The 26,597-nt window shown below is 39.2% G+C and overlaps 1 protein-coding gene and 1 non-coding gene across 2 annotated transcripts; both read right to left on the bottom strand.

Moving 5' to 3' along the window:
* Positions 1 to 1,321: 1,321 nt before the first annotated feature.
* LOC127116217 (small nucleolar RNA R71) lies at positions 1,322 to 1,428 on the bottom strand. The gene has a single exon (XR_007801187.1). It is a non-coding gene; the product is annotated as a small nucleolar RNA R71 (small nucleolar RNA).
* Positions 1,429 to 3,678: 2,250 nt separating this feature from the next.
* On the bottom strand, positions 3,679 to 4,941 carry LOC127115164 (extensin-like). Its single transcript, XM_051046767.1, has 3 exons — positions 4,675 to 4,941; positions 4,154 to 4,554; positions 3,679 to 4,015 (listed from the first exon to the last, which is right to left on the bottom strand). Exons 1-3 carry the CDS (start codon positions 4,939 to 4,941, stop codon positions 3,679 to 3,681), a joined length of 1,005 nt encoding a protein of 334 aa, XP_050902724.1.
* Positions 4,942 to 26,597: the final 21,656 nt, after the last annotated feature.

The following is a 26,597-nucleotide window of genomic DNA, read 5'->3' on the forward strand; positions in this document are numbered from 1 at the left end:
CGTAAAGTAATATTTATAACGAGAATTATTTTTATGTTTGAATAACTCTGGTTTTTACAATTAAAGTTCGTTGCGAAAGCAGAAACATAGCGATATTGGTTTCAACTTGAAAGAGTGAAACCTGTATTTAACTGTAGAAAAATCTGGGAATTAATTCTAAACACAACGAAAGAACTTTTAATTAATTTGGAAAACTCTAGTTTTCAAAAAGGTTATTTTAAGAATATTAGCGGACACACGAAAACAAACATTTATATGCTTAAAATCTGGTACCAGTCACATGAAAGCGAACATAACCTTTAAATTAAATTTTCTACTAAAAGCAACTTTTTAAGTAAATAAAAGTGATAATTTTTCAAAAGTGATTTTTCACTGTAACACGTTGGACATGCGAAAGCGGGTAGTTAGATTAAATAGCCAAAATCTGATACCGGTCACACGAAAGTGGACGATACCTTCAACTTAATCATTTTCCTACAAGAAAATATTTTCTTGTTATAAATTACAGGACACGACTTTGTGAGTACCAACAGTCGACGAGAATCTCATTCCGGTCTATTGTCATTATAATTAATTTAAAACCAGTTTATTTTCCGCTTTTGTTCATCAAAACCATTCACTTGACCTTAGATAAACATCGTAATAATAGAGAACAATACTTGTTAGTTGGTACATGTGGGATTTAATACTTTTTATAATAAACTGACTTAGCCGTGCACTTGTGACCGTATCAAGTTTTTTGCACTATTGTCGGGGACCAAACACGTCAATATCGTACTCCATTGTTACACCATCTATACTAAGGAATTTATTTCAGTTAATTTTCCCCTCGTGTCGGTTGTATGAGAAGAACCTGTAGTACCTAAATCTTAGTCAAATCGATAAAGGAAATCGAGCACTACCTACGTGATAGGCACCAACTTAAGCAACTTTGATTAGAAATAGCTAAAAAAGATAACCGCCCTCTTAAAGATTTTCTCGTTCCATCTTAGGAAGTGCCACAGTCGAGTATTATTAACACAGTGGCCCAGAATAACAACTTTGAGTTGAAACCCTCTCAGCTGCAAATCGTGCAGTAGAACTAGTTCTCTGGTAGCCTGATAGAGGACCCAAATTTGCACCTTTCTGTGTTTGTGCAATACGCTGACACGTTGAAAAGGAATGGCGTCGATTCAGAAGCCATTAGATTGCACCTTTTTCCTTTCTCACCGAGGGACATAGCCCAATCTTAGCTACAATCCTTACCATCGAATTCCATAATGACATGGAATGAGATAAAAAAGGCGTTCTTAGCAAGGTATTTCCTGCCAAGAAAAAAACGGTGTTAAGAAACCAGATAACCTGTTTTAGAAAGACCAACAATGAATCCCTCTTTAAGGCTTGGAAGAGATACAAGGACATGATGAGATTATGCCCACATCATGGTTTAGAAAAGTGGTTAATAATCCACACATTCTACAACAATCTTCTCTATAATAAGAGAATGACTATCGATGTTTCGGAAGGAAGAGCTTTGATGAATAATCCCTTCCAAGAAGCCTACCAACTCATCAAGAATATGGCCCAAAATCACTACCAATGGAGAAGCGAACACACTCCCATTGAAAAGGCACAACCCAAGGGTGGTATGTATGAGGTGAGAAATTTCGATCACATGAACACTAAAGTAGATGCTCTCACTCAAAAATCGATAACTTAACAGTTACTCCTGCAACTACTATAGCTTCCGTGAATCCCAACTACGAAATCTGTGGAGTCCCTAGACATGTCACTATTGACTATTAGTTATTAGTTGAGCCTACCTCTGACCGGGTAATAATGCTAGAGAAAATACCTATTCAAAAACGTATAATCTTGGATGGAGAAATCATCCAAATTTGTCCTACAAGAATACAAATACTCTGTTTGTAACTAGAGCTACATCCACTACTCCACATAGTTTCCAAAATAATAAAAGAGCCCTGCCACTCCTACAACCCCTAAGAAGTCTAATTTGGAACTAATGATCGAAAACTCTGTCTTGTCTCAGACTCATTAGAATAAAGATTTTATGAACCGAAATGTTCATACCAATGGGTTAATTAAGAAGTTAGCCAATAAAGTGGATGCTATGGCAACTCATAACAAAATGCTAGAGACCCATGTCTCTAAAGTGGCCCAATAACCAGCAGATACCGCTGCTCCCGCTAAAATATTGAAGGTTGAGAAAAACAAGAAAGGGGGTTTGAATTGTTTTGGAAATAAAAACTTTTTCAGAAATCAGACACACACAAAATAAAAAGGAAATGACACAAAATTTTATACTGGTTCGCTTGAAATTCAAAGCTACTCCAGTCCACCCGGCCAAGGTGATTTCGCCTTCAAAAAGGACTTAATCCACTAATCTTGAAAGATTACACAACCAAACATCTAAGAGAATAATCTCTAAGCCCTCTCAAGTATTCAGACTGCGCAGAGTCACATGAGGAAGTAGTTCAAGCAAGAGTATAGATTGTAATGTAAAGTGCTTCTAACAAAAAGAAAATATTACAGAATTATAAGAACAATAGGTTTTCACGTAAGAGCAGCAGCTCGTGAAAAATGAGAGAGGATGAATGAGATTTCTTGTGTGTCTCAAGGTGTGTTCTCTTGTGAAGTATTCCGTCCTTTATATAGTCGTTGTGAAGGACCGTTGAAGTGATGACATGATCTTGGTCATTGAAGAATGTTTAATGTCATTACTCTCCTTGTTTCTTTCTAAAACAGTTTTGAGAGCCTCATTATTTCCTTCTTGAAATAGTTTCTTTCCAAATACAAATTTCTTTTCGGTTACACATTCTGAGCTGGTGAGTCTACGACAGAGTCTTGATAGATAAGAGTTTGCCTTCAGAGGATAATTATGTCTAACCGTATCAGATTTTCTTAATGCTCTAGACTTCTTCAGATTCAGAGTCTGGATTCAGTATTCTTTTATCAGAGTATGATTTCTTTATGTTGCGCTAGGTATCTGCATTGATCAGAATCAGAGTCTTCTGGACAATCTTTCTGAGTAGCATCTGATAATCGAATATTTTCTATCTGATGTAATTTTCTATCTGATGTTTGATCAGAGCCCTGCATACTAAGAAAAAATCTCGTTAGAGTACCATTTTGTTTCATCCTTTGTTATCATCAAAATCTTAGAGATATATAGTAGAACCAACTTTGTTCTTACAATATCCCCCTTTTTGATGATGACAAAACAATACAGAGTAAAGGTGAAACATAAAAGAAAATCTTAGATCAGATAGGAAAGTGGGCTCCCCCTGAGTTAGATCCTTGGATAACTTAGATGTTCTTACCGGACCTTCCTTGGTTTAGTGCTTTAGCTACTTTCCTGCATATCTTTAGTCATGATTTAGTAAAAAATTTATTGAAAATGTTTGCAGTGCTTGAGAGGATTTAGTTATGTTTTCATCAGAGCTGTTTTAGTTCTCCCCCTTTTTGTCAGAATCAAAAAGACATAGCAACAAAAAAGGTTGATATTGATAAAGAAGCATTTACAGATAAGCACATATGTCAGAAGGCAGAAAGCAAAGAGAAAATAACAAAACAGAGAAAGCAACACGCAAATAGCCTAGATGCCTAAGGGTTTGGAGGCGGATGCATCCTCTAGAGCAGCTGGGACAACATGTTCTGAATGTTGACGTTGACTGAGTCCTATTGATCTAGCCTAGCCCGAACTACCTGATGTTCTTTCTGCAGTTCCTCTAGAGTATTCAAGACCAGAGGGACGAACCCAGAGTTGGAGTGCTCCCCCTGAGTCAGTTCATCAGCGTTGGCTTTGGCAGCAACTTCTTCAGCAATGCGAGCGGCTTCTTCAGCGTCGGCTTTAGCTTTTGCCTCAGCCTCAGCAGCAGCAGCATCAGCAATAGCCTTTGCTTCAGCTTCTCTGATTCTGTGAAGTTCTTCTTGGCGTGCTTTCTCTTCAACTTCCTTCCTTGCCCGTTCCTCAGCTTCTCTGGTTAGGCACTCTTGAAGTCTAATCCCAGCGTCTCTGATGAAGTTGTTGCGGACTTGTTCAGAGAGGCCTTTCAGCTTGAAGGATTCAGAGGTCATCCAACTTATCACTGTGTTCCAGTGGATCCTTACAGCAGAGGGATCATCACTGATACCAGAGTTGATGGTCAAAGACTTGACCTTCTCAACTGACGACTCTGCAAAAACCTGGATTGCTTCTTCAAGGGTAGGAAGGGTAGTTTCTGGTTCAGTTGTAGAGGCTGGGGAGGGTGAGATAGGGACACTTAGATTAAGTGTGGGAGTTGTTGAGTCATCGGAAGTGATGGGTGGTGGTATGTCAGAGTGGGTCTGTGAGGATAGTTCAGGTTGTGGGGTTGGTTCAGATGGTGGTTGGGTTGGTTGTGGTTCATAGTGGGTTTGTTGTGGTTCATAGTGGGTTGGTTGTGGTTTAGATGATGCTTGAGGTGGTTCAAATGTAGTTGGATTTGGATGTTTCGGAGGTGGGGAAGTGACTTCTGGTTCAGGTTCAGGTTTAGGATGTGATGGCTGTTGAGAGGCCAGAGCATGGGCTTGGAGCTGAGCCAGAGTGGGGGATTGAGGGTCAGATGGTTCAGTATTAGAGGAGAGTTCGTAGTAAGGTGGGGATTAAGGAGATGGTGATGATGATGGTGAGGTGGTTTCATTTAGCATTTCTACTTCTGAAACTGGTAATGTTGTGGTGGCGAGGTTGAATTTCAGAGAAGGTGGGTTAGAGCATCTGGTGGTTGAGGGAGGAGTTTCAGCAGGGGTGTATATGGGAGTTGTTTGGGGAAGAGAAGAAGCAATTGGTTTAATTTTGACAGAGCGAGGGAGAGATACAGACTTACCTGGAGAGCTAACCAGAGGAACTGGGGGTCTTGATCTAGAGGATTCTCCCAGCTTAGCTTTCTTCGCCTTCTTGGATTTCTTAGAGGGCTCCCGCATCCTCTTCATGAAGTGAGGTGGATGCTCAAGAAGCCAATCCACTGTGAATTCAGAGATATCCACCCCTTGATTGGCAAGGTCCTGTAGGTAGTAGGCAATTACATCTAGAGGGTCAATCTTGGAGAACAGGTATAGTCCGTTGGGAATCTCCCTCTGATCTCTGAGTGCTTCCCAGAAGGTACCAAGTGTTGGTTTGGCTCTGACTTAATCAATGATTCCCATGCTCTTCAGATTCTGAGCATTCAAAGGTCTTCTAGTGTCAATGATGACATCTTCCATGAGTCTGAGCTGAATCAGGTGGTCCACGAGGCCACTCTCGATCCATATATCAGATATCAGTCTCCCCAGAGGGATGTAGTTTCTTGTCTTCATGTTGTTTCTGGTGTCTTTAACTGAATCTCTGAGATACTTGAAGAGGAATGCAGGTAGACAGAGTTTCAGACCCTTGTGAATGCAGTACAAGATACACTTCTGATCTGTGTTGATGTAGTCAGAAGAGTTTGAAGCAGGACGATGATGGATGGTGCCTAAGATGATCTTCAGCCAGACCCGAAGGTTCTGATGTAGTTCCTTGTTCTTGGAATGCTTTCCTTCAACACTCTGTTGGAAGATGGTAGTGTTTATTTCCTAGGACAAGTACTTTGCCCTAGTGAAATTCTGGCGTAGTCAGTATTCAGATGTTCTACTTCAAGTCACGACATCTGATCTAACATTGTACCTATTACAGCAAGACAGTTATTACACTCTGTACTAATTTGCACCTTTTCACAGTGTCACGACCTCTCCTTCTATGTCATCCTAGAAAGGAGGAACCCTTAGTTATGTGCACCATAACCTTCACTTCTGTTGTTTTCCTACACAGATATCAGCACAATGTCTCAATCCTGTTTTGAACAATATCTGTTACATTGTTCCAGTTTGTTGGTCATGTACTTGTATTTCCTAAATTAAAGGTTGTAACAAGTTAAACTAATCTTCACTTATTAAGGAGCCAACAAATAGATTATTTGTCAGGTTCATTAATTGTAGCTTAGTTGTTAGTTTCCTAGATTTTAGATCAGCTGGTGAATAGCCTGAGAAAAATCCTGAAACAGAAAACTAATCATCCAACAATTTAGCATATGCAGTCATGAGTGAATGTCACAACATTCCGTTTGACATCCAAGTCCAGAACCATATGCTAAGTCTGTTTGGTTCCTGAAAACAGACTGTGCTAAATTTGCTGTACTGTAAAAGACCAACCAGTCTCTACTTCAGTATCAGCTTACAGGAAGAACTGTCAAGGCATCCAGTTTGACAGTTTCACAAAGATCCTTTTTTGGCCAGGTCTGGTGTGCTTTTGAACTCCAGACTTCACTACATACTGAACTGAATTCATCAGCTTATTAAACAGTATGTGCTGTTGTTGATGAATGTCAAAACATTCTGATTGACATTCCAACAGAAGGCTATGTATCAGGTCTGCTATTATCTTGATGAACAGACTGGAATACATGCTTAGTTATGGCAGACATGATTATATCATACAGAAGGAAAACAAACACAGGAAATTGTTAACCCAGTTCAGTCCAACATGACCTACATCTGGGGGCTACCAAGCCAGGAAGAAGATCCACTATTAGTAGTATCAATTCAGAGTTAAACTCCCCCGTTTACAACTCATCACTTAATCCCTACCCAATGCAATCTATACCTAGGAACTCCTAGATAGAAACCTCCAGTTTCCATTCCTATCACTACAAATACAATGTAATGTGCAAACACCTTGAACTTGCTTCACAGCTTCATTCAAGAACATAATTACTCTTGCCTACAGGCTTTGAGTAACAAACACTCTCAGGTTTACCACTGAGAAACACATGGTAACCTTCCCACAGATTGGGAGGTTTACCTTACAGACACCCCTAAAAATTCATTCTAAGAGGCTTACAAAAACTAGATTACAATCAGCTATTTATAACCTAATCACCCAACTGGATTTGGGCCTTCAGAAGATTGCAGCAGACTTGTTCTTTGCTGTTGCAACTTCAGCAGAAAAATTCTGCTACAAACAAGGTCTTCAAGTTTCTAAACTCTCTCCATATATATCTCCATGTTTAGAGCCTATATATATTCTGATTTAGTCTTCAAGACCTCCACATGGGAGTTAGGATATTCACCAGATATCCTTGCTGATCCCATGACATATACTGAATTAATTAATTCAGTTTCCTACACATGTGCGATGTCACAGACCTGATGTCGTGACATCGTACATGACATGTTGGTCCATATGTTGAATTTCTTCAACCCAACATATTAAAACAACAGAGATGATTACATTATTTGTTTTCTAAAATTACTGCCAATCCTAAGGAATCAACAATCTCCCCCTTTGGCAAATTTTAGCTAAAACAAATAAACAATACACTGGACAACACATCCCAATTTGGGAATGCTCTTCATCTCCGTCACTGGCTCCACCACCACAAACACCAAAGTTGGTGTACATGGGGAAGAAGAGGGACAAGACTCAGTTGTTCCAGAACCCTTCCCCTCAACCGGAGAGCTTCCTGAAGAGTATGTAATGCTGAGTACATAGACAATGTAACTCAGATCACAAGGCACAACTGTCTTCTTAACTCAGATCACAGGACACAAGTGGAAATCCCAGTTGGTGGATTTTGTGCCTGATGCCAACTTCTGTTTGCTGCCACATCCACAGTTAGCTTTCTTCTGGTACATTCTCAGCCCTAGGACTGTATTTCTCTCCCCCTTTTTAGCTAAACATTTGTAAAGGAACCCTTCACAAAACCAGATCCAGGCGCAACTTGCCCAAACCTTAACATACCCCATGATTCTGAGAATGAAGTGTTTTTCTTGTGAGAGGAAGAGGGCTATTGCATCCTTTAAATAGTCCAGCCCGTGCCTAGGAATTTCCGGTAGAAATAAATGCTTGGTCAAGATGCATTTATTTTTGCTGAGAAACAGTCAGAGACTCACCAACAAAATCTCAGACTATCTTTGAATACCTTTTATAGCTCTTGACTGTTTCTTTTCCAAAACAGCCGTTCCAGTGCATGGAGACCATTCCATATATGCAGTCAGACACGTTGCACTCGATGTCTTAACATTCCTGCATTCAGCCAGTATTCAACAAGACCTCTGTCATACCTCCAGTAGAGACTTGACACCTAGCACTGCTACAGCCAACTTTTCACACTCTGTTGATGGTTACTCCCCCTGTACCACACAGCTGTAGCCATCAGGCTTATTCTGGTTTATCAGACTTAGCCACATCACCCTCATAATTCCTAATGCCTTTAAGATTCAGAAGGAATTGACAGCAATGTCCAGGGTAATGTCATGACATCCGGTCAGACATTCTTCTGCTCACTCAGCCTTGACATACATCACAGCATCCTGATAACTATCTAGTCATCTGAGAGCACATAGACCACAAGCTTGGTGATTGCTTGCAGCACAAAGGCACAACTCCCCCTGTCATGGACAACCTACTCTCTTGGAGGTCACACATATCCAACATGGTTGGACCTTCACCTTCTCCCTGATTCAAAAAGAACTCAACCCACTTGATGAATGGAAAACATAAGACTCATCTTCATGTCTTCAAGAGCGCACCCTCTGTTCAACCCTCTTGGTTGAACACATCCACACTCTGTGTCAATCTCTCTTCTAACCAGAACAGAAAGCCATTTCACAAAATGTTCTAACATTCGTTAGGACATCCTTCACACATAACAGGGAACACCATCTGATAGTCTTCAAATATCACTGAGTCGCCAGCTTGATCAAGAAGACCCCAGACATAAGTTGGGACATACACCTTTTCATCCCATTACATGAGATAATCTTCCATAGATGACTCAAAACTCCTACCACAAGCTCCAAGGGATGAATAGAAAACACCTCCTTTAGTCTTCAACTTGCTACTTTTCTGCTCAAAAGTAGTTTGTCTCAGACTTTCCTCAAGAATAACCAGCTGCCTTATGTTGATTATCTTGATTCTTCGAACTCACTTCTGAGATAGACCAACTGCCACTGGTTGATTACCTCCTTCATGAATCCTCATATGAAAAGGTCAAATGCTGCTTTTTGACCTCCCCAAGTTTATCAGACTTCTCCCAAAGATATTCTGACCTTCCAAGTGAGACTTGAACTTCAAGCTTTTTGAAGTATCCAATCTACAACCCTGTAGACCTTTCTATCTCAAGTTGATGTGCCACTTCACCAACTAAGAATCTGATGTTGAACCAAATGTCACAACATTGTGTTTTGACATCCAGCTGTTGAATTCAGCTCCTTCTTCTGCCACTTGAAAGAACTTCCTCCCTTCACAGAACAAGAGTTCAATGTTCTCATAGACTTGATTGTGGAACCAAGCTTGAGTAAACAACCTCCATCCTGCAGGTTTGCAGTTAAGTCATCCAAGCTTACACCTTGATGAATCCCTGCTTCTTCTCCAAAGACATCAGACACTCTGATGTATGAGTCTTCAGAAGGACCAGTTAGAAACTAACCCTTCAGCTCTACCAAGGATTCCACATCCTAAGGCAAGGCTGTTTCCATGATGTCAAGACTGCTGCCACTTGTTCTTGACTTCACAGTGTGCATAAGCTAATGCACTTCCTTACCTAGATCAGAAATAAACTGATCCAAGTAACCACCATCAAGACTATGATGTCTTCTTCTTCTTATACATACCAAGGCTGAACATGTTTCTTGCCAGGAAACCTTTTCCGAGATCATGTGCTTTTGCTGCCACCAAAGAGATAGATCATAAGCCAATGTACTGTCCTTCCTGTGATTCTGCACAGGGTTTTGAAGAAGTGATGTTCCAACATCTTTGAGAACATCAGTTATCTTGAGCTCCAAGGATAATCAATTAAACACTTGCACTTGGCACAAGTAAACATTGATCTTAAATCCTTTCCCAATCATCCCTTCAGATACTTTCACCATAAGAATACTTTGAAAGTACTCTTCTTGTGTCAACATCTTCTGCTTGCAAGCACCTAGACAATTTTGAAAGTCTTCCCAGATTAAATTCACCCTTAGGAATGAGAGAGATGAATTCTTCCTTGCAAATGTGTCACACAACCACCAGAACCCATGTGACACAGGTCAACAGCCAACCAGACCCTAGGCTGACCAGACTTGAGGAGGTTAACCAAAACTCCCCCTCAACTTAACAATCATGGATACTCCACACCAATATCCATGCATTGTACACATATGTCTCAACATGACATACACTATCCCTACCAGTGACAACTAACTCCTCCAATCAGACTCCAGCTGACCATAAGTACTAGTGAGACACACAAAACCAGTCGATAGTAGTTATGCATTGCCAGGGCATACTACTTCAACCAACCTCTGAATCTTCATATTCTTACTCCTTGACAGAACTGCCACTTCTGCACGTGGTGTTTGAATAACCTGATTCATGGTTCCAATCCTCATAGATGATACAGCACTCAGGTTACCCCATTATTGACTGCTAACATCCAGGGGACTTGTCTTCCAACACACCATAGTTCTTCAGGGAACAACTATCCAATCCTGATCAAACTGCAGGAGAATGCCAAACAGCAGGAGTTTGCACAATGTCACATCTCAACCAGCTCAACTTCTAGGGATGACCTTCTTGAGCACACACCCAGTTGACCCTGCTCTTGTCAACTTAGCACACACAGATGTCTCCTCTTCCAGGTCAGGAGTAGGTTCCAAACAGAATTATCCCTTTGTTTGAACCCTAAAACCATCTGCTCTTCAACCAGTAGCTGCATACTTGTTGAACAACATGTTCTAACATCACATAGAACATTGGTTCCACCTCCTTAGAACAAACCTTCCTTGAAGGTCTTCAAGGTCTTCATATACACTACTCAAGAGAGTAAGAGAATCAGTGATTAAGTGACTCTTACCATCCTGAAGTGAGAACGTCATGATGAGTGGACTTGAGGGGACTCAAGTATCTTTGACATCTTCAGTAGATTATGATGAGATCTTGAACACATCAGCCTTTCATCCACATGAGGGGAAACTACATCAGAGTTTGAGTTTTGCCATGTATTATGCAGCGGAAATCATAATACAACTCAACCTATGAACACACACTTCACCAGATTGGCCTCCAAGACCATACCAGGTTTGAATGTGTTTTAGTACTGGCACAGCTGTCCCACACACAGGCCAATAGCCAACCTCCAGAGACAGGTACACACCATTCCTGTCATGAACAGTCCATCCACCTACTTCAAGGGACCATTCAGGGAATTACAGAACCTTACACAGGTTCCAGCATCAGTACTAACATAACTCCTTGCCAGCTACCAGAAAGTATCACCCATGGATCTCATCCAGAGACAGAACAGGATGCCAACTCTGATACCATTTGAAATTCTGGCGTAGTCAGTATTCAGATGTTCTACTTCAAGTCACGACATCTGATCTAACATTGTACCTATTACAGCAAGACAGTTATTACACTCTGTACTAATTTGCACCTTTTCACAGTGTCACGACCTCTCCTTCTATGTCATCCTAGAAAGGAGGAACCCTTAGTTATGTGCACCATAACCTTCACTTCTGTTGTTTTCCTACACAGATATCAGCACGATGTCTCAATCCTGTTTTGAACAATATCTGTTACATTGTTCCAGTTTGTTGGTCATGTACTTGTATTTCCTAAATTAAAGGTTGTAACAAGTTAAACTAATCTTCACTTATTAAGGAGCCAACAAATAGATTATTTGTCAGGTTCATTAATTGTAGCTTAGTTGTTAGTTTCCTAGATTTTAGATCAGCTGGTGAATAGCCTGAGAAAAATCCTGAAACAGAAAACTAATCATCCAACAATTTAGCATATGCAGTCATGAGTGAATGTCACAACATTCCGTTTGACATCCAAGTCCAGAACCATATGCTAAGTCTGTTTGGTTCCTGAAAACAGACTGTGCTAAATTTGCTGTACTGTAAAAGACCAACCAGTCTCTACTTCAGTATCAACTTACAGGAAGAACTATCAAGGCATCCAGTTTGATAGTTTCACAAAGATCCTTTTTTGGCCAGGTCTGGTGTGCTTTTGAACTCCAGACTTCACTACATACTGAACTGAATTCATCAGCTTATTAAACAGTATGTGCTGTTGTTGATGAATGTCAAAACATTCTGATTGACATTCCAACAGAAGGCTATGTATCAGGTCTGCTATTATCTTGATGAACAGACTGGAATACATGCTTAGTTATGGCAGACATGATTATATCATACAGAAGGAAAACAAACACAGGAAATTGTTAACCCAGTTCAGTCCAACATGACCTACATCTGGGGGCTACCAAGCCAGGAAGAAGATCCACTATTAGTAGTATCAATTCAGAGTTAAACTCCACCGTTTACAACTCATCACTTAATCCCTACCCAATGCAATCTATACCTAGGAACTCCTAGATAGAAACCTCCAGTTTCCATTCCTATCACTACAAATACAATGTAATGTGCAAACACCTTGAACTTGCTTCACAGCTTCATTCAAGAACATAATTACTCTTGCCTACAGGCTTTGAGTAACAAACACTCTCAGGTTTACCACTGAGAAACACATGGTAACCTTCCCACAGATTGGGAGGTTTACCTTACACACACCCCTAAAAATTCATTCTAAGAGGCTTACAAAAACTAGATTACAATCAGCTATTTATAACCTAATCACCCAACTGGATTTGGGCCTTCAGAAGATTGCAGCAGACTTGTTCTTTGCTGTTGCAACTTCAGCAGAAAAATTCTGCTACAAACAAGGTCTTCAAGTTCCTAAACTCTCTCCATATATATCTCCATGTTTAGAGCCTATATATATTCTGATTTAGTCTTCAAGACCTCCACATGGGAGTTAGGATATTCACCAGATATCCTTGCTGATCCCATGACATATACTGAATTAATTAATTCATTTTCCTACACATGTGCGATGTCACAGACCTGATGTCGTGACATCGTACATGACATGTTGGTCCAGATGTTGAATTTCTTCAACCCAACATATTAAAACAACAGAGATGATTACATTATTTGTTTTCTAAAATTACTGCCAATCCTAAGGAATCAACACCTAGGGTTTATGTTGTAGATGCGTATTCCTCCTGTCTTCTCCATGTTCAGAAGGGAGGAAATTGATTTCTCAGTGATGACTATCTTGACTCCCAGAATGTAGGAGACAATGTAGTGATCATATGAGTCTGCGAAACTCCAGAACTCCTTCACCAGATTCGTGTACACAGGGCCATAGAGGCGTTGAAAGTAGGTTTCCCACCCTTGCATTTTCAGTTCTTCAAGGTGGTCGACGCCATTACGCTTCATGTTTTCGAAATCAACCAAAGATTCACATAGAACTTCAAGCTTATCAAAGGGAGTTGCTAGATGAATGTGGGGCTCACGATCAAGGATGTGGGGTTCCCTGTAGATTGGAGTTAAGACGACGCCGGTGGTTGCCATAGTTTGTTGGCTAGAACTGGGTGCTTGCTCTATTGAGTTCATCTGTTGAGAGAAGTTGTAAACTGCTTGTTGCTGAGAATCCATGAAGAACAGTTGAAGATGATGATGAATGTTTTAAGAACTTGATGAAAAATGCAGAAATCCTTTGAAGGAGATGAAGAACTGAGAGAGAGGGTTTTGTGAGGTCTTGAGTGTTAAAGTGTGCAAGTGTAGTTTATGAAATGAATATATACACAATTAGGGTGCATGCAAAACGACAATAGAAAGTGAGTTTAACAGTTAAGAAATTGAATGCAACACGTTAACCAAGTAAGCACATTTGGAGGAGAATGATTACAGCCCATGATGGAGGTCTAATCCCCAAATCAGCACACTGCTCGAGGAGATATCAAGAGTTTGTCTCTTGATTTCTGCTAGACAGTTGTCTAGAAGTTCCAAGGTCAGACACAAGACGTACCGCGTGTTACTTTATCTGATCTTCAGGAATACCAAAGGGTTGGATCCCGAGGATTTCTAACTCAGATGACTTCTAACTGGTAGTAACATCAAAGTCAGATACAAATTCCAGGTGTTTACTTCAGAGTCTTATTTTTCTATTTCAGAGGCACATTTCATTCTGGACAATTTTGAATGTTTAGATTTTTCAAGATAAAAGAGAATCTATCTTCAGCCAGGGGTTTGATAAAAATGTCAGCCCATTGATGGTATGTATCAATAAATTTTAAAGTGATTACCCCTTTTTGAACATAGTCTCTAATGAAATGATGTTTTATTTCTATGTGCTTAGCTTTGGAATGCAAAATAGGATTCTTACTTAAACAAATGGCAGCAATATTGTCACAAAAAATAGGAACTTTACTCTCAAAAATCAGAAGGTCTTCAAGTTGATTCTTCATCCAGAGCATCTGAGTAGTGCATAATGATGCTGATATATATTCTGCTTCTGCAGTGGACAGAGCTATGATTGACTGCCTTTTGCTGGCCCAGGATATTAGATTCTTTCCTAAGAACTGACAGTTCCCAGATGTACTTTTACGTTCCATTCTGTTTCATGCGTAATCTGCATCACAATAACCAGAAAGTCTATACTCTGATGTTTTCTCATACATCAGGCCCAGGTTAGGGGTTCCTGAAATTCTGGTATCAGATATGAGATGTCGAAGGTAATGTCACGACACTAATATATGAGTAATGCAAACAGAATAAACATAGAGAATAGTAATGCAAGAGACACAAGCAATTGTTAACCCAGTTCGATCCAACTCACCTACATCTGGGGGCTACCAAGCCAGGAAGGAAATTCACTAAAATAGAATCAGTTCAAAGACTCTCCGTACACTTCAACAAGTTACAGTCTTTCTCACCTAATCTCTACCCGTGCAATTTCTACCTAAGCACTCTTAGATATGAGAACCCACTCACTTCCCTTCAATCACGCCTGTGATTTTAAACAACAGTCCCTTGTGAAAAGAAAACACTTTTCAATTACACACACTTGATCTTAAATCAAGTAGACACACACTTGATCTTCCTTAACAGCTCTGATCAAGTAGACACACACTCTTGCTTAAAAGCTTAGAGTGACAGTTTACAACCCACAAATCAGACCAATTCAATCATCTATAGATGAATTGAATGGCTTACAAGTCTCACGACTAAACAAGACACAAACCCTTATATTCTCTCAATATTTCGCTCAGTATTGGTTGTGTATCAAATCAGGTTTTCCATGTCCTATTTATAGAAGCATTCAGCTGGGCTTGGACATCTTGAAAACCCTAAACTATTTTCCAATTAAATCTTCTCATGACAGCTGGTTAGATCTCCTTGGAAAATAAGTAAATCAGGTTGTAATCAATGATTGAATGCGCCTGCAAATCGGATCTTCAATCATACATAGATTGCCATTAAATGCGCAATCACATAACACATAACATTCACCCTGAATGTTCTGTGTACAAGATGTCATGACATCGGGTCTGACATCCTGGAACAATCCTGCATAATTCCATAATTCCATTTATAATTTCCAGCAGGTACAAACATATCAGATGCCATGACATTGTATATGACATCCTGAAACAATCCTGGATAATTATGTTTTTAACTCCAGCAGGTACATAATATCAGATGCCATGACATGGTGTATGACATTCTGAAACAATCCTGCATAATTATGTTTTTAAACTCCAGCAGGTACATAGATATCTTATGTTAAGACATCATAAACAACATCTTGTTAACACTCTTTGTTTTACCAAAATTGCTGCCAACACTTAGAACCAACAAACTCCCCATTTGGAAAATTTTGGCTAAAACACATATCGTTCCATTTTGTTCACAAGGAAAACACATCAGCAGTTAAACAACATAACATCAGTTTAAATAGAAGCAGAAGCAAACACAATTACTAGCTATAGCTACTAGTAATACACACAAGGACAAGGGTACTTCTTCTCCCCCTAAATCTGTGCATCACCAACATCTCCTTTAATAATAACAACACATGTAACCACAACACTTGTAACAGTCAGAATATCATTCTGACATCTGCTTCAACATCACCTGTGCACCATATCAGACACCCCCTTTGACATCTGTAAACAGAACAACATTCTGTCTTACAACAAACACATCTCCTCCAACAATAGCTGTTTATCTGTTCAGCTCCACCAGCACATACATCTCCACATTAGCTCCACACATAATCACTTCTCCCCCTTTTTAGTCAAAATTGACCAAAGGTGACCAATTGGACAAAATAAATGTCAATTAGCCTAGCAGAGAATGTCACAACCGATGTTATAACATATAAAATGTTAAAACATAAATGTTAGGAGATACAAACCATCATCATACACAACTGTGATAGCTGAGATAATGAAAAATCCATGGAACTCATTAAGAGCCCAAAATATTACAAAAAGACATCAGTAAGGACTGCCACATAAAAACAAAAATTCTTCAGCACCCAAAAACAGTCATAACAACATCCAGAACAGCCAACCCAGTCTTTATCACAACACACAATCTTCATTTCAGGGGGAACTTCACTACTCAGTCTGAGGAAGTAACCTCTTCTTTTCACAACCACCTTGCAAAACTCCTTGCTATTTTTGTTAGAACTATCCCCTGGGATATTGACCACAAACTCCTTTGATTGCTATAGATTCTCATGAACACAAATCCCCAATTTCCCTCTTAAACATTCAAATTGATTGGCATCCAAAGCTTTTGTGAATATGTCAGCTAATTGCCTCTCAGTAGTAACATGCTCAAGTGCTATGATCTTCTCTTCCACAAGTTCTCTAATGAAGTGATGACGAATATCAATGTGCTTTGTCCTGCTGTGCTGAATAAGATTTTTGGAGATATTTATAGCACTCAGGTTATCACAGTATAATGTCATGACTTCTTGTGTAAACATTTGTTTCATCCAGACCAGTTGAGAACAACTACTCCCAACTGCTATGTATTCAACTTCAGCAGTGGATAGAGACACACAGTTCTGTTTCTTGCTAAACCATGATATCAAATTGTTCCCTAAGAAGAAACATCCTCCTGATGTGCTCTTCCTATCATCAACACTCCCATCCCAGTCAGCATCACAGTACCCAGTCAGCATAGATCCAGATCCATGAGTATATAACATCCCATAGTCACTGGTGCCATTGACATACTTCAGTTTTCTTTTCACTTGGTTTATGTGACTGACTTTTGGTTCAGCTTGATATCTAGCACAAACACCAACAGCAAATGCAATGTCAGGTCTGCTTGCTGTGAGATATAACAGACTGCCTATCATGCTTTTGTATAGACTTTGATCTACACTGACACCATTTTCATCTTTGGAGATTTTCACATGTGTAGGAGCAGGTGTCCTTTTATGGCTTGCATTCTCCATGCCAAATTTCTTCACAATGTTCTTGGCATACTTGCATTGAGATAGAAAGATAGAGTCTTCCATCTGTTTGACTTGTAGCCCAAGAAAGTAGGCCAGTTCTCCAACAAGGCTCATCTCAAACTCAGATTGCATTTGTCTAACAAAATGTTCAACCATCTGATCTGACATCCCACCAAATACAATGTCATCCACATATATTTGGGCCACCATGAGCTTCCCTCCTTCATTCTTCACAAATAGAGTTTTGTCAATACCTCCTTTCCTGTATCCATTGTTAGTGAGGAACACTGTGAGTCTCTCATACCAAGCCCTGGGAGCTTGCTTCAACCCATAGAGGGCTTTCTTCAATCTGTACATATGTTGTGGAAGATTTGGATCTGTGAATCCTTTAGGCTGTTCAACATACACTTCTTCATTTAAGTAGCCATTCAAGAAGGCACTTTTTACATCCATTTGGAACAGTTTGAATTTTAGAATACACGCCACTCCAAGCAATAATCTAATGGACTCAAGGCGAGCTACAGGAGCAAAAGTTTCATCAAAGTATATTCTTGAGCTACTAATCTTGCTTTGTTCTTAGTAATAACCCCTTGTTCATCAGATTTATTCTTATATACCCACTTTGTACCTATGACATTTACTCCTTCAGGTCTAGGAACCAGTTCCCATACTTCATTCCTCTTGAATTGACCTAACTCCTCCTGCATGGCATTGATCCAGAACTCATCAGTTAAGGCTTCCTTGACATTCCTAGGTTCAATCTTTGACACAAATCATCCATGTGAGATTACTTCCCATGATCTATTAGTGACTCCTTTAGTTGGATCTCCTATGATAAGATCTTTGGAATGATCCTTCTGAATTCTAATAGAGGGTCCCTTGTTGATTTTGTCATCTTCAGGTTCAGCTTGAGGAGGTTCACTTTCCTTATTTTTGTCTGAGAAGTCAGCTGGGGAATTATTCAGAGATGTCTCGACATCGTCTGTGACATCAGGCTGTTGGTCATCAACCACAACATTAATGGATTCCATCAATACATTAGTTCTGGAATTAAAGACCCTGTAAGCTCTGCTGTTTGTAGAATAGCCCAGAAATATTCCCTCATCACTTTTGGGATCCATCTTCCTTCTTTGCTCATGATCAGTCAAGATATAACATTTACTACCAAATACATGGAAGTATTTGACTGTAGGTTTTCTTCCTTTCCAGGCTTCATATAGGGTTGTGGGAGTCCCTTTCTTCAATATCACTCTGTTGTGAACATAGCAGGCTATGTTCATGGCTTCAGCCCAAAATTGGTAGGGCAACTTCTCAGCATGAATCATAACTCTGGCTGATTCTTGAAGAGTTCTATTTTTTCTTTCCACCACACCATTTTGCTGGGGAGTAATGGGAGATGAGAACTCATGATGAATTCCTTCTGAAGAGCAGAATTCAGCAAATTTGCTGTTCTCAAATTCCTTCCCATGATCACTTCTAATTTTGATGACAGGGCTTTCCTTTTCTCTTTGTAGTTTTAGACAAAGCTCCTTGAAGACTTCAAACACATCAGATTTTTCTCTTATGAAATTGATCCAGGTGTATCTGGAGAAATCATCCACCACCACATATGCATACTTCTTCCCACCAAGGCTTTCTACTTGCATGGGTCCCATCAAGTCCATATGAAGGAGTTCCAAAACTTTGCTAGTGGTGTCATGTCTGAGCTTCTGGTGTGACATCCTTGTCTGTTTTCCAATCTGACATTCTCCATAGATTTTTCCCTCATCAATCTTTAAGTTGGGAATTCCTCTAACAGCTTCAACAGATATGATCCTCTTCATACCTTTAAGATGCAGGTGGCCCAATCTTTGATGCCATATCTTCACTTCTTCCTCTTTGGCTAAGGTACACATTGAAGAGTAGCCAGTTTCTTGAGAACTCCACATGTAGCAGTTGTCTCTGGACCTAACTCCTTTCATGATCACTTCATTTTCCTTGTTAGTAATCAGACATTCAGTTCTAGTGAAGTTTACATTCAGACCTTGATCACACAGTTGACTGATGCTTATTAGATTAGCAGTTAATCCCTTAACAAGCAGGACATTGTCAAGATCAGGAACTCCAGGGCAATCCAGCTTACCCATTCCCTTGATCTCACCCTTTGCTCCATCACCAAAGGTAACATAACTCATGGCATGAGGATGAAGGTCAGTTAGCAGGTTTTTGTTTCCAATCATGTGTCTGGAACAACCACTGTCAAAATACCAATCTTCTTTGGTTGAAACTCTGAAGGAAGTGTGAGTTATTAGACTTGTAACATTTGTCTTAGGAACCCATTGCTTTTTGTTGACATGCCTATGAGGTTTGGGTCTTGATTGATATTGAGTCTGATCAGAGCTAGGATAACCATATAGCTTATAGCAGAAGGGCTTCAGGTGGCCAAATTTTCCACAGTAATGGCATTTCCATCTTTGATGCTTCCCTTTCTGCTGTTGACACATATGATGTGACATCTCAGGTTTGTTTTTAACATGGCTGCACTTAGGTTTGGATTTTGGTTTGCAACCAGTGTAACTGCACTCAGCCTTAGATTCATTGAATCCAATGCCAGATTTGTCCCCTGTTATTTGACCAGTCTGGAGAATCTTGTCTAAGATGTCAGATCCATTGTTAAGCATTCTTACATACTTGGTCATCTCATCTAGTTTGGAGTTTAAGAGTACTGCTTAAGTCTTCAACTTGGAGATGGTTTCCACATATTCTTCCTTTTCATTTTCCAGCTGAGCTATCACTTTCTTCTGGCTTTCAACTTGTCTGCACACTCCTGCACTTTTGTGGCATAACTCTTTGTAGGTAGTGGCCAACTCTTCAAAGGTTACTTCATCATCACTTGACTCTTAATCAGAACCCCATCTTCCTGTCAATGCAGTCACATGATTTGTAGCTTCTTCTGTTTCACTTCCATCAGACCAAGAGGCAGCAAGACTCCTCTTTTGTTTCTTGAGGTAGGTTCCACCTTCAGTTCTAATGTGTCCATACCCATTACATTCATAACACTGTACTTCTTTTCCTTCTTTGGGCTTATCATCTGACCTTGCTCTTCTTTCGGCACTGTTGGATCTACTGATGTCAGATGAGATGTTCTTGACATTAGCGTTGGATCTTACATCCATCTTTTTCAACAGTCTATTGAACTGTCTTCCCAACATTGCTACTTCATTGGACAAATCTTCATCAAAATCCTGACTGTTTTCCTCTTCTGTGTTTGACATGAAGGCCATGCTTTTGGTTTTCTTTTCAGAACCATCATTCAATCCCATCTCAAATGTTTGGAGGGAACCAATTAGCTCATCAACTCTCATGTTGGAGATGTCTTGAGACTCTTCTATGGCTGTCACTTTCATAGCAAATCTCTTAGGGAGTGACCTGAGTATTTTCCTTACCAGCTTCTCATCTGACATCTTCTCTCCCAGGGCTCCTGAGGCTTAGCAATTTCAAGAATGCTCATATGAAATTCATGTATATTTTCATCTTCTTTCATCCTTAAATTTTCAAACTTGGAGGTGAGCAGCTGTAGTCTAGACATTTTAACCCTAGAGGTGCCTTCATGAGTGGTTTTGAGAATGTCCCAAGCATCTTTAGCCACTTCACAATTGTGTACCAACCTGAAGATGTTCTTGTCTACTCCATTGAGTATGGCATTCAATGCTTTAGAATTTCCAAGGGCTAGATCATCCTCCTCCTTGGACCATTGTTCTTCAGGCTTCTTGTCAGTTGTGGTTGCTCCTTCCTTAGTAATTACTGGATGAACCCAGCCTGTTAACACAGCCTTCCAAGCCCTATTATCCAGAGATTTTAAGAAAGCTACCATTCGAGGTTTGCAATAGTCATAGTTAGATCCATCCAAAATTGGTGGCGTATGAATAAATCCTCCATCTCTCTCCATTGTACCTGAAAGTATTGCCCCTAGATCTCACCCAGAACCAGAGCAGGATGCTTGCTCTGATACCAATTGAAATTCTGGTATCAGATATGAGATGTCGAAGGTAATGTCATGACACTAATATTTGAGTAATGCAAACAGAATAAAGATAGAGAATAGTAATGCAAGAGACACAAGCAATTGTTAACCCAGTTCGATCCAACTCACCTACATCTGGGAGCTACCAAGCCAGGAAGGAAATTCACTAAAATAGAATCAGTTCAAAGACTCTCCGTACACTTCAACAAGTTACAGTCTTTCTCACCTAATCTCTACCCGTGCAATTTCTACCTAAGCACTCTTAGATATGAGAACCCACTCACTTCCCTTCAATCACACCTGTGATTTTAAACAACAGTCCCTTGTGAAAAGAAAACACTTTTCAATTACACACACTTGATCTTAAATCAAGTAGACACACACTTGATCTTCAACCAAGTAGACACACACTTGATCTTGCTTAACAACTCTGATCAAGTAGACGCACACTCTTGCTTAAAAGCTTAGAGTGACAGTTTACAACCCACAAATCAGACCAATTCAATCATCTATGGATGAATTGAATGGCTTACAAGTCTCACGACTAAACAAGACACAAACCCTTATATTCTCTCAATATTTCGCTAAGTATTGGTTGTGTATCAAATCAGGTTTTCCATGTCCTATTTATAGAAGCATTCAGCTGGGCTTGAACATCTTGAAAACCCTAAACTATTTTCCAATTAAATCTTCTCATGACAGCTGGTTAGATCTCCTTGGAAAATAAGTAAATCAGGTTGTAATCAATGATTGAATGCGCCTGCAAATCAGATCTTCAATCATACATAGATTGCCATTAAATGCGCAATCACATAACACATAACATTCACCCTGAATGTTCTGTGTACAGGATGTCATGACATCAGGTCTGACATCCTGGAAAAATCCTGCATAATTCCATAATTCCATTTATAATTTCCAGTAGGTACAAACATATCAGATGCCATGACATTGTATATGACATCCTGAAACAATCCTGCATAATTATGTTTTTAACTCCAGTAGGTACATAATATCAGATGCCATGACATGGTGTATGACATTCTGAAACAATCCTGCATAATTATGTTTTTAAACTCCAACAGGTACATAGATATCTTATGTTAAGACATCACAAACAACATCTTGTGAACACTCTTTGTTTTACCAAAATTGCTGCCAACACTTAGAACCAACAGTTCCTTTCAGATACCTGAGTATTCTTTTAACAGCTGTTAAATGAGATTCTCTAGGATCTGATTGGAATCTGGCACAGAGACATACACTAAACAGAATATCAGGACGTGTAGCAGTTAAATAGAGAAGAGAGCCTACAATACCACGATAGAGCTTCTGACAAACCTTCTGGCTAATTTCTTCTTTTTCCAGAATGCAGGTTGGATGCATAGGTGTCTTAGCAGGTTTTTATTCAGCCATTTCGAATATCTTCAGAATGTCTTTTATGTATTTACTTTGATAAATATAGGTAGATTCTGAAGCTTGATTGATTTGAATCCCTAGAAAGAACTTTAGTTCTTGCATTAAGCTCATTTCAAATTCTGCCTGCATTAGCTCAGAGAATTCTTGACATACAAAAGGGTTAGCTGAACCAAAAATAATGTCATCAACATATATCTGGCATATCATGAGATCATTTCTAATGTTTTTACAGAAGACTGTTGGGTCAACCTTTCCTCTAATAAAGTCATGTTTCAGAAGGAAGTTACTTAATCTATCATACCAAGCTCTGGGAGCTTGTTTTAAACCGTACAGTGATTTCTTAAGTTTAAAAATGTGTTATGGACATTTAGAGTTTTCAAAACCCGGAGGTTGATTGACATAAACTTCTTCTGATATATAACCATTAAGAAATGCACTTTTGACATCCATTTGATATAGTTTGGTAGAATGATTTACAGCAAATGAAACAAGTAAACGAATAGATTCTAACCTGGCGACTGAGGCAAAGGTTTCGTTGTAGTCAATGCCTTCTTGTTGACTGTACCCTTGTGCCACCAGTCGAGCTTTATTTCTAACAACTTCTCCTTTTTCGTTCAGTTTATTTCTGAACACCCATCTGATTCCAATAATGTGAGTTCCTTTAGGCTTTTGAACAAGATCCCAGACGTCATTCTTTGAGAATTGATCTAGCTCTTCTTTCATAGCTAGAACCCAGTCGTTGTCTTGAAGTGCCTCATCATAGGAAGTAAGCTCAATCAGAGATACTAGTCCTAGAGGGATTTCTTCAGGTACCTTGAATGTTGACCTAGTTCTAACAGGTTCATCATTGTTTCCCAGAATCAAATCTTCAGAGATGTTGGGGGCGGCTTCTTGATTTCTTCTGGATAGTTGAGGCTTCAGTTGCATCTGGACTTTGTTTATCAGATACTTTTGGTGCTTTGGTCTTTTCGTCAGAACGTGCAAGAGTAATCTCCAGAACTGCAAGTTTCTCAACTAGCTTTGACTTTTCAGGGTCAAGCTTATCATTAAATCTAACATGAATTGATTCTTCCATAATTTTGGGTTTTGTGTTGTATACTCTGTAGCCTTTAGAGCGTTCTGAGTATCCTTACATAATACCTTTTTGTGCTTTTGAATCAAACTTGTTCAGATGTTCTTTAGTATTTAGAATAAAGCAAGAGCATCCAAAAGGATGAAAATAAGAAATGCTGGGTTTTCTTCCCTTACACAGTTCGTAGGGAGTCTTCTCCAGAATATGTCTTATAGAGTTTCTATTCTGAATATAACATGCTGTATTTACTGCTTCAGCCCAAAAGTGCTTAGCCATATTTGTTTCATTGATCATGGTTCTGGCCATCTCTTGGAGTGTCCTATTCTTCCTTTCTACAACTCCATTTTGTTGTGATGTTCTAGGACAGGAGAAATCATGGGATATTCCATTAGAATCGAATAATTCTTCAAAAAATTTATTTTCAAATTCTCCACCATGATCACTTATGACTCTAATGATTTTGGAGTCAAATTCGTTTTGCACTTTGGAACAGAAGCTAGTGAATACAGAGTGAGACTCACTCTTGTGCTTTAGGAATTTTACCCATGTCCAGCGACTAAAATCATCAACAATAACTAGTCCATATTTCTTTCCATTGACTAATGCTGTTTTAACAGGCCGAAACAGGTCAATGTGAAGAAGTTCTAGAGGCTTAGAGGTGGAAACAATATTTTTTTTAAAAGATGTTTTGGAAAATTTCCCTTTCTGACATGCCTCACACAGAGCATCTGAAGAATACTTCAGCTTGGGTAGACCTCTGATTAACTCGAGTTTATTTAGCTGGGAGAGTTTTCTCATGCTAATGTGGCCCAAGCGTCTATGCGATACCCATTTCTCTTCATGAACAGACATAAGACATTTTACATTTTGTTCTTTTAAGTCTGAAAGATTTATTTTGAAAATATTGTTTTTCCTCTTGCCAGTGAATAGGACTATTCTATTGTTCTAATTAATTGATTTACATGTTTTTTGATTGAAGATTACATCATAGTCGTTATCACTTAATTGACTTATTAATAACAGGTTATGCATTAATCCTTCTACATAGAGAACATCAGATATAGAGGGAAGAGTTCCATTACCAATAGTTTCGGAGCCTCTGATCCTTCCTTTCTGATTTCCTCGAATCCTACGAAGCCAGCATCTTTAAGTTCCAGGCTTTGGAACATATACTTTCTTCCCGTCATGTGTCGCGAGCATCTAGAGTCCATGTACCATGACTGGTGTCTTAACTCTGCTGCATAAGATATCTGCAACATAAACAATCTTATCCTTTGGTACCCAGAATCTTTTGGGTCCTTTATGATTAGTTTTCCTAGAGTTTCTTAGAACTTTGGGTTTTCTAGCATTATCAAAACGTTGTGCTTGTGTATGTGTGTAGTGATAAGAAAACGGAGATTTAGGTTTGTCATTTGTGGAAGATTTATATTCACTGGGGTCATACCCTACTCCTCTTTTATTATTCTGACTTACTCCATAAATCATGGATGCCATTCTGCTTCTCTCTATCCCATTTTTTAAAAACTTTTGAAAAGATTTTTCATATTCATATATTACTGTGTTTGAAGTTTGTGGAGCTTGAGCTTACGCTTCTTCAAGTTTTGAGCATTGTTTCTTTATGGAATCTCTTTCTAATATCAAAGTTCGGTTTTCATCTTTTAGTTCTGAAACTGTTATCTCAAGTTTACCACATTCTTCGATCGTTTCTTCAAGAACCTCTTTTATAACTTTAAATTTTTGTTTAAGTTTCTGATATGAGTTTAGAGTTTCAGAAAGGCATGATTCAAGGTCAGAGCGAGAAAGATCAGAAAATACCTCTTCAGAGTCAGATTCTCCATCTGATGTATTTCTGGAGGTGGTAGCCATGCGTGTAACATTTGCCTGTTCTTTAGAGTCTGATTCTGAGGAATCAGATCCACTGTCGTCCCAGGTGGCCATCAGTCCCTTTTTAGTTCTGAATGAACTTTTCTTGAAATTCTCTCTTCTAGAGCTTTCTTTCTTCAACTTGGGACATTCATTTTTGTAATGATATGTTTCCTTACATTCATAGCATGTTATATCTTTGTTTGACTTACCTCTGGAAGTTGATTCTGATCGATCCCCCTTGGGTCTTGGTCTTCTGAAGTTATTATTCATTTTTCTCAAGAGTTTTTTTACTCTTCTGGTTAAAAGGGATAGTTCTTCTTCGTCATCAGAGTCTTCCTTCTCAGAGTCATCATTGTCTTCTTCTTCAGCCTGGAAGGCTTTGTTTCTATCTGGTTTGTGTCTTTTGGATTTGGACTTTAGTGCTACAGACTTGATCTTGTTTTGAGGTTCATCTTCCTCCAGTTCTATCTTGTGGCTTCTGGGTGAACTGACGAGTTCCTCAAGGCTGATATTGTTCAGATCTTTTGACAACTTTAAAGTTGTGACCATGGGTCTCCATTTCTTTGGCAAGCTTCTAACAATCTTTTTGACATGATCCGCAGTTGTGTATCCTTTATCCATCACTTTGAGTCTTGTAATTAAAGTTTGAAATCTAGAAAACATTACCTCTACAGCTTCATCGTCCTCCATTTTGAAGGCTTCATATTTCTGGATTAGAGCCAGAGCCTTTGTTTCTTTGACTTGAGAATTTCCTTCATGAATCATCCCTAGGGAGTCAAGTATTTCTTTAGCTGTTTCCCTGTTGGTGATCTTTTCATATTCATTGTAGGAAATAACATTGAGTAGTATCGTTCTGGCTTTGTGATGGTTTTTGAATTCACGCTTCTGATCAT

The sequence above is a fragment of the Lathyrus oleraceus genome, chromosome 1 (assembly GCF_024323335.1).
Source record: "Lathyrus oleraceus cultivar Zhongwan6 chromosome 1, CAAS_Psat_ZW6_1.0, whole genome shotgun sequence".
Lineage (NCBI taxonomy): Eukaryota > Viridiplantae > Streptophyta > Magnoliopsida > Fabales > Fabaceae > Lathyrus > Lathyrus oleraceus.

Excerpts from the sequence above, each read along its gene's own strand:
- LOC127115164 (XM_051046767.1), bottom strand. The coding sequence starts at position 4,941 with ATGCGGGAGCCCTCTAAGAAATCCAAGAAGGCGAAGAAAGCTAAGCTG. Across the intron at positions 4,555-4,674 it reads CAACATTACCAGTTTCAGAA|CTCCAAGCCCATGCTCTGGC; the intron begins GTAGAAATGCTA and ends ACTCTGGCTCAG. Across the intron at positions 4,016-4,153 it reads TCGTCAGTTGAGAAGGTCAA|AGACGCTGGGATTAGACTTC; the intron begins GTCTTTGACCAT and ends CAACTTCATCAG.